The 9,193-nt window shown below is 40.8% G+C and overlaps 1 protein-coding gene across 1 annotated transcript; it reads right to left on the reverse strand.

Moving 5' to 3' along the window:
* Nucleotides 1-6,973: 6,973 nt before the first annotated feature.
* LOC137293677 (toll-like receptor 2) lies at nt 6,974-9,193 on the reverse strand. Its single transcript, XM_067824372.1, has one exon. The coding sequence runs from the start codon at nt 9,191-9,193 to the stop codon at nt 7,094-7,096; it is 2,100 nt and encodes a 699-aa protein (XP_067680473.1). The 3' UTR covers nt 6,974-7,093.

Here is a 9,193-nt window from a genome sequence, read left to right on the forward strand (position 1 = left end):
GAATGTAGTAACGAAACCAACGTTAAACAGTGGTTATCAGCTTTTAGATTGGCAGCTGGAGGCTGTCTGCAGTGTGGGGTGATATGCTGATTAGAGTATTATTCATACCCACTTCCTCGTCATATGAATCAGTTTGAGAGTGTGACATGAGTAACTGAGTGAACGAAGTTTTATCGAGGTATCATCGACCAAATTGTAACCAAATTGATAATCTTATTTTGAATTTAAAAAGAGTTCCAGAGAGATATTCTAGGAAATATAGACTTGATTAATTTAGGGCTTTAGGATTGCAGGTAGGGCAAGGCAGTAGGGGAAATATAGTGGTTCAGGGAATGTGAGAGAGACTAGACGTATCCGTGAACTTGAACCAGTTCTCGGCCTGGTAGAGCAAACAAACATGGATCTACTAGGTTAGAAGTCGTAGATGATGACGATGGGTGATATGTAATGGACGACGAGGAACAGCTAGGTGGGTAGTTGTTGGTGACAAGGTGATGGTTGAGTAGGGGGTGGGTGGCCAGTGATGTGCGGCTGATGGTTGCTAGGTGATGTTGTAGTTGCCTGGTGGGTGGATGAGTTGTTGATGATGGGTGGTAGATACGTGTTAGGTGATGGACTTGATATTGGAAATGAGGGCCTGGTTATAGTTGGTAGGTGATGGGACAGCATAGCGAATGGTGACATTGGTCGTGGATGGTGAGGGGCGGTAAAGGATGGTTGGGTGGTGATGTGCGCTTGATAAATGGGTTGTGGTGGGTGATGGGTGGGTGGTAGGTAATGAATGGTAATGTGAAGTTGATGGGAGGTTGATGGTGGATGGTTGATGGGGTTAAGTGATGAGCGTTAAGTGGCGGATGTTGGATGAGTGGTAGGTGCTGGGTGCTGGATAAGTGGTAGATGAGAGCGATGGATGAGTGGGTGGTAGGTGATGAACGTTTGATGAGTGGTAGGTTATGAGTGTTGGATGAGTGGTTGATGGTGGATGGTTGATGGGGTTAAGTGATGAGCGTTAAGTGACAGGTGTTGGGTGAGTGGTAGGTGATGGGTGCTGGATAAGTGGTAGATGAGAGCGATGGATGAGTGGGTGGTAGGTGATGAACGTTTGATGAGTGGTAGGTTATGAGTGTTGGATGATTGGTAGGTGATGGGTGTTGGATGAGTGGTAGGTGATGGGCGTTGGATGAGTGGTAGGTGATGGGCGTTGGATGATTGGTAGGTGATGGGTGTTGGATGAGTGATAGGTGATGGTTGTTGGATGAGTGGTATGTGATTAGCGTTGGATTAGTAGTAGGTGATGGTTGTTGGATGAATGGTAGGGGATGGGCGTTGGATGAGTGGTAGGTGATGGGCGTTGGATGAGTGGTAGGTGATGGGCGTTTGATGAGTGATAGGTGATGGTTGTTGGATGATTGGTAGGTGATGGGTGTTGGATGAGTGGTAGGTGATGGGCGTTGGATGAGTGGTAGGTGATGGGCGTTGGATGATTGGTAGGTGATGGGTGTTGGATGAGTGATAGGTGATGGTTGTTGGATGAGTGGTATGTGATTAGCGTTGGATTAGTAGTAGGTGATGGTTGTTGGATGAATGGTAGGGGATGGGCGTTGGATGAGTGGTAGGTGATGGGCGTTTGATGAGTGATAGGTGATGGTTGTTGGATGAATGGTATGTGATTAGCTTTGGGTGAGTGGTAGGTGATGGGCGTTGGATGAGTGGTAGGTGATGGGTGTAGGTGATGGGCGTTGGATGAGTGGTAGGTGATGGGCGTTTGATGAGTGGTAGGTGATGGTGGATAAATGAATTGTGATGATGGTAGGTGTTGGGTGTGAGAGGTGGACATATCAGTGCAGGTGTTCTTATGGATGTAGCTGGAGTCAGTTGCGGATGGAATCCGACGGTGTTAACTGACCTGTACGATTCTTCTCAATCAACAAAATGAAAAGAAACTAAATGAGAACACGCATTATTTAATTACTTAAGAAAAACAACCGCTCAAATCAATGTTAATTTGAAAAAGTGGTACGTATAAATTATCAAACATTGTAGTGTTGTGTGTATAGTGTAGGCAATGGCAAATACAGGCAGACTGATACACGGTTAGGAACTGCATCAAGCAATATTGCAGTTCAAGACCTCGAATAGAATGTGACTGTTCTCTGTGGGTGTGCTGATGTCTTACGGAAAAATATTTCCAGATATTGCCAAAATAATAACAAATATAAGAAATCTTATACTCAGTATCACCCCTGGAGATCAGGGTTAGAACTGACCTTCAGCAGCGCATACATGAGGGATAAGAGGGATAACCATACTAACGGGATTGGGTGATGAGGCTCACTGACTTGGTAGACATATGTCATCGTGTCCCAGATGGATGCGCAGATCGATGCTCGTGCTGTTGATCACTGAATTGTCTGATCTAGACACGATGTTTTTCCAGATTCCCGCCATGTCGTTAGAATGTTGCTGAGCACGGCGTGAAAAAGACCCTTTCTTTTTATACCCAGTGCCCCTTAAATTGCGAGACCTGTCTTCACAAACTACGCTGATAACGAAATATCATAAAAGTTTCAGGTGCTAGTATATTTGTTATCTGAAAGAAACAGTTATTCATAACATTCAGAAAATGTCTTTGACCACAAGGTGAACCCCCTATGTTCCATACTGACTGCAGAAACCAAACCTTTTAATAGAGACGCTGACATCCTTTCGTCCGCCCAACCTTTCCTTCATCCTTACGATGTGTACGAAACGCCTGTTTATACATTAATAGAGTTTATTGTTAGATTGGACTTATGTCCCCTTAAGTTGTGGTATTCGGTGGGGTATCCCGGTGCTTAAAGCGTTCACTCATCACACCGTAAACCTGGGTTCGATTTCCCACATGTGTACAATGTATGAAGCCCATTTCTGGTGTCCCCCGCTCTGATATGCTGGGGGGCGGTGGGGTAGTCTAGTGGTTAAAGCGTTCGCTCGTCACGCCGACGACCCGGGTTCGATTCCCCACATGGGTACAATGTGTGAAGCCCATTTTCTGGTATCCCCCGCCGTTATATCGCTGGAATATTGCTAAAAGCGGCGTAAAACCAAACTCACTCACTCACTCTGATATGCTGGAATGTTGCTTAAAGAGACGTAATACTAAACTCACTCAGCGTATGTGCTTGTCAGTCTGAGATACTACAGTTCGTCTGGTAAAGGAGATAGAAACAGTATGTACACTTGAGTCGTGTAACACATCACGTTAACGATGCTTGACATGTAGACAAAGGCACATAAGCGTGAAGGCTGTGTCATGGAGCACAGCCAGGTATTCCAGTTACACTAAAGGCAAACACATCCACGTTTTCAGCGGTCCCTGTTTACGGTGACCACCTGAAAGGCCTGTTTACTGTCAGTCAGTCTTTATGCATTATCACCAACAGAAGGGAAGCAGGATATTAAATGCAGTTTCGAATCGGACTGTTACATTTTTCATTTCTAATTCGTGTCGCGCAACAGGATTGTTTCCTTTATGCAAATGAAATTGGGTTGAACTGCATTCTTTGGGCATCGTCTCATACTGACAGATTTCATTCACAAAGGGATAAAACAAATACATTCTCAAGCGGATACTGGTTTATTCAACAAAATATAAACAAAGACAACCCGTTACCCGTAAAGATCCCGGTTGGAGATGGCCTTCAGCAACTCATGCTTGTCATTGGAGGCGACTAACGGGTGGTCAGGCTAACTGACTTGGTTGACACATGTCATCATATTCCAGTTTCGTACTTCCGTACTTCGATGCTTATAATGTTGATCACTGGATTGTCTGATCTAGACTAAATTATGTACACAGCGCCGCCATATGGCTGGAATATTGTAAACAGCAGAGTTAAGCTACGAACAAACACAAGTATACCATGTACACACTGTAGCGATACCCTTGATCAGATACAGAGAATGGTATGCAGGGTAACCGATGCGATATGCCCTTGCAGCGAGCAAGTAATAGACTCGGTGTATATTTTTCAGTTTCTACATAACCTTCTAAAAGCATGTACATATTTCATAAGTTTGTCGTATGTCGAACACAAGTCCGGATATTGGGCATTAAGTCGTCCTATTCTATCTATTCTATCCCAGAATCCCAAAGAGTGTGTACCAAAATTGGTAGATCGATCGACTGTTCCCATGTTTTCCTCATGCCGCATCAAGTGTCCCGATTGTATCGTCAACCATTGCCGATTGAATGCCTTTGATTGAAGACAAGTGTCGATAAATACTTTATTATAGAAGTTATTGAATAGGGCACCGGTTGAGAACAACTGTTAACTTTCATTGCCGCCGGTGAAATGTTAATCGGGTATGGTAACGATCAAACGTCCATAAGAACGGTAAATCTGGCACATGCACATAACCCACGTCACAAACTTAGTTCTCACTGTCAGCTGAAACGTGCTTCCCATCGGATGTGTTCATCGTGTAATGTGGACAAAAGCAAACAAAAACATTAACTAAACTGGCTTGCATGTGATAATTTAGCTGTTTAAATATGGCTGCCAACTATTTGGCAACATAAGAAAACGTATTGATAAGCATTTGTATATATAATTACCAGGATACGAAACTCTGGGTAAAACTCAAACCTTTTAACTAGTGGGAGTATACACAGTTCTAATTACTCCTAAAAAAATGCACGTATTCATACATAAACAGGCATGCGAGTAAATACCCAACTACTTGGAGCTCTGTGATTCAAAAGAGAACCGCTGGAGGTGGCAACTACTCACTCACTCATTTACTAATTTGACAAATGCAATGTGACTTTTGGCAATTTACAATCTCCTTTACTGAATCTGAAACTGTTTTGTGTGATTCAGGAAGTGAAGATATGTTTTCTATGCGTCACTTAACGTCCTCGCTTCTGTCATTGTTATTACCAGCGCAGTCGTGATATTTCCCGTGTCACAGGAAGCCACACTCTTCGTCTACCTCACGCAAAAGTTCACATTTGTGTTAAATTATAATAATCCGCCCTCCCATCCATAAAAATAAATTTAAATTGAGAATACTAATACGTTTGTGAGATATTAGACAACGAGGAATGCTATTCCTCAAAATATACGTTTTGGGTCCTAGATATGAATTCAGAAATAAAATGGTTCATATTATGAATAAATTGGTTTTCCAATACGTATCAAAAACCCATTGTATACGTTAGGTTTTTCAGTTTGATTCCACTTAATTTTACCATTTGAAGCGTCTTACAGTAATATATTGTATCATTTTCTAAGCAAACGTGTAGAAGGCATATTTTACAGGTTTTTTTTATCAAGATACAGCACATCGTTTGTGCGCAAAGGATATCTCTCGAAATTCGCCACGTACAACGTGGCTGGGGCACATAGGTTAATACAGAAAACATATTTACAAGTCAAGGTATGAACAGTTTAAAGAAATGAATTATAGGCACTGTCTAGGCCCCATACTCCGGCACCATAAAGAAAAATAGGCATTACTTTAATGTCAAAAATTGTTAAGGAGACAGTAGATATCATGTGCTCTAATTTAGTTGAACTTTTCAAAATACCAAACAAAGCATTCTGTGGTTGTAAAATAGAGCTCTCAAAATGTTTATGCTATGAGAACGTTTGTGAAAATACTATTCCCAAATATCTATATGAAGAAACAAAATCAACAAATTTATCTCCTAAATACCATTTTTCGTGCTAACTAAGGATGCTACCATTTCTAAACCTAGCATGACATACAGTGGAAGCTGTCTAAGTCGGCACTCATCGGAACTGAAAAATAATCCAGTTTAGATAACATGCTGGATCGTAGAGCTGATGATAAATGTACAAGCCACAAAAGGGACTGAGACTTTATGCTGGTGTTGATAAATTGCTGGACTAGACAAGTGCCGGTTTTCTCTCAGCTTCCGCTGTATATTCATTGCAAATGCTATTCTAGGACATTGATACGTTTTTGTACATGGTGTCAGAGAAGAGAATAACACCATCAAGGAATAGAAAGAGAAGCAACTGAGTTAATTCTGGAAGCCTGGGGAGCATAAAAATTCTATACTATCAGCTAAATCGTTTGTAAAAATGGAAAACAAAAAGGAACTCAAGACACAATCTTGACGAACTCCAATATTACAGTTAAACAACTGTGAAAAAGAAAAGAACTATTGATTTTAATGCAAGATTTATATAAATAGAAATTGAGAACTATAAATAGAATTGATGCAACCTAGCATCTTGAGTGTTAATCCTTTCCATAATTTCGCCCTATTTACCAAATCAAAAGCTTCGGAGAAGTCGACGAAAAAGCATACAATTTGCCCTTTGTCGATAGAATTATCCGTGTATTAGAATAAAGAATAAAGATGCTGTCGACAGTTGAGTTTCCTATTCAAAACCTGCCTGTGTTTAGGATATTTTGATATAAGCTTCACACCAAAATGTACGTCCGCCGTTAATAACTGCTATATAGAGTTAACTTTACTAAACATACTAAGGATAGTAATTCCTCTATAATTTGAAACTGAATCTCGATCTCCCTTTGTATGACTAGGGACAATAAGGTCGACCGAACTTCCAGCAGGAAACTCACCATTCTCAAAAATCATGTTGAATAAAACTATCAAATACAGAACAAGAATATCTGAAGAATACCTGAAACATTCAGCAAATAACTTATCATCATCAGCGGCTTTAGAGCACGTCAGGGTATTTCACGTTGGTAACCTCTTCTACTGTTATAGACGAGTCCAGAATTGTAACATTAGTATCCACGGGATGATATTCGCGACCGTAAGTTGTATTACGATCTTTCGAACCAGAAGCGCCCATGAACATGTTATAGAAATATTGAAACCGCTCTTGAAAAGTTTTATTGTGATCCACGGATGTTCTCCTTTATAACACGTGCACCATAATTACCAGTATATATATGGTGTTGTATCTTATCCAGTTCCCACGCTTAACTAAAAACAACACTAGCAGTCTAAAGCAGTGTATACAAATTTGTTCCAGTGCTTATTGAAGTCCATGCCCTGATTGTGTAATTTCTCAGTGAGAATATTTTGAGGTCCATCATCTAACTCTTATCCTTCCAAACATTGTTTTAGTCGCATCCAGAACACGCGTCTATCCTCCTCCTCTTCTGGCCAAGTGATGTAGCTTGTTGTTTGGAAGAGGGCATACAGTGATGACGTCATGTTTCGCGACTCAATGTTCTCAAGCAGCACCACCAACAGGTAGCCCTCGTCCTTCTCCAGAGCCCGTTTCTGGATCAGAGACAGCTCAAACTGACACCATGGACTCAGAATGAAAGAATTGGACAGCACCATGATGACTTTTCTGCTGCTTTCCAAACTGGTTACAATATTATCAACTATATATTGCCCCGGAAAAAAGTCTCTTTCATGAATACACAGCTTAAAGTTGGCTTCGTCTTCCATCCTTGGTATGATAATATTTCTTATCCAGGGTGAATCATCTTCACAGTACAACACAAAAGCGTCATAGGTGTATACCGTTGCATCCATTGGTTTCCTTCTTTTGTATCTCAACATGTGGATGCAATAGCGAATGCGCCAACGTAATCTGTAAGCAAAGGAGAGAACTACTATCAACACTATTGAAACTATGGACAGACCGTAGATTATGGGAAACACATAAGGAGAGATTCGACAAGCCTCTTCAGAGATGTTGGCATCAGTGAGAAGTGTTGATTTGAGGTTCGGTGGGTAACCGCATTGATAGGACTCAGGGAAGTCCGTGAATATATGTCTGTCTGCCTTTGCCCACGTAATGAACCAGAGATTGGAGCAGGTGCAGAGATAATCATTTGTTGCCAAATCCAAGTGTGTGAGTTGATTTCTGATTGGTATTGGAAATACATCTTCACTGACGACCTGAATGGCATTTTGTGAGAGTCGTACACGTCTCAGTTTCGTCAAGTTTGTGAAAACTCCTGAAGGTAAAGACATAATTCGGTTTCCATGAAGATCGATTTCTCTAAGTTCCCGGAGGTTTGATATTACCTTTGGAAAAAATGATAACTGACACCTTGGCATTCGTAGCACCTCTATTTTTTCAATCCCAAATAAGAGTGTTTCGAAAAAGCTATCATTAAAGTATAACATGGTATTGTAGGATAAGTCCAGCCATTTTAGTCCCATGCAACCTCGAAGTGCTTTTGGGCTAACAATATAATCGAAATAACCAAATTTTGCAATTCCACTGAGGTAAAGATTTTGAATGGCACTGTTATTGAAAGCATATGCCTCGAGTCTTTTCCTGGGAAAGTAACTCCTGAATGCATTACTGACTGCAATAAATCGAAGGTTTGGTAATGATGAAAATGTATTTGAATGAATCTTTGTCATTAAGTTTTCTATTGCGTTGAAAAAATCCAATTTCTTCAGACACTTCAAACTTACATTTGAGATGTGTCTTATAGCGTTTTCGCGTATATCTAGTGATTGAAGTTGTGAACTATTTGTATGAACACACAATCCAGGAAGCTGAGTTAGTGAGTTTGATCGGAGCGAGATATGGGTCAAATGCGAGGGAACATCAGCTGTTGTCCAATATATGTCATTGTGAAGAAAGCTTAAAGTTCTTAGTGATTTCAGACGAGATATCACGGTAAAGTTGACGTATTTGACTCGACAAAACTCCATTTTTAAAGTTTGTATGTTCAGTCGTGTAAGCCCATCAACAAAATCATCAGTGATATTCCGCAGAAACTTGTTTGCTGAAAGGTCAAGAGATCTGAGGTTGTTTTGCAAACTATGAAAAGAATTCTGTAGCATACTTTCAGACACACCACTGTATCTAAGATCAAGAATCTCTAGCATCAACATGTCTTGAAATGCGTCTGGGGAGATGTTTGTGATACTGTTGTTGCGGAGTATCAGAATTTTCAGCTGTGACATGTTCCGAAACATGATTCTAGTTAGCTCTCCAAGATAATTTGATGAAAAGTTCAGAAACTCCGTTGTCGGTTGCAAGTCTGGAATGTGTGTGAGATTCACTCCGTTGTTTATACATTTGGCACATTTAGCTGAACAGCTACAGAGACCTTTAAAACAAGGTGTAGACACATTTCCACAACGAATAGTCTCTCCTTCCACAGTATAAGTCAGTGCCATATAGGAAACTAACGTACAAATTGTTATCCCCACAAGACGGGCCAT

The sequence above is a fragment of the Haliotis asinina genome, chromosome 8 (assembly GCF_037392515.1).
Source record: "Haliotis asinina isolate JCU_RB_2024 chromosome 8, JCU_Hal_asi_v2, whole genome shotgun sequence".
NCBI classification, from domain to species: Eukaryota; Metazoa; Mollusca; class Gastropoda; order Lepetellida; family Haliotidae; genus Haliotis; species Haliotis asinina.

Coding starts and splice junctions, on each gene's coding strand:
- LOC137293677 (XM_067824372.1), bottom strand. CDS start 9,193: ATGGCCCGTCTTGTGGGGATAACAATTTGTACGTTAGTTTCCTATATG.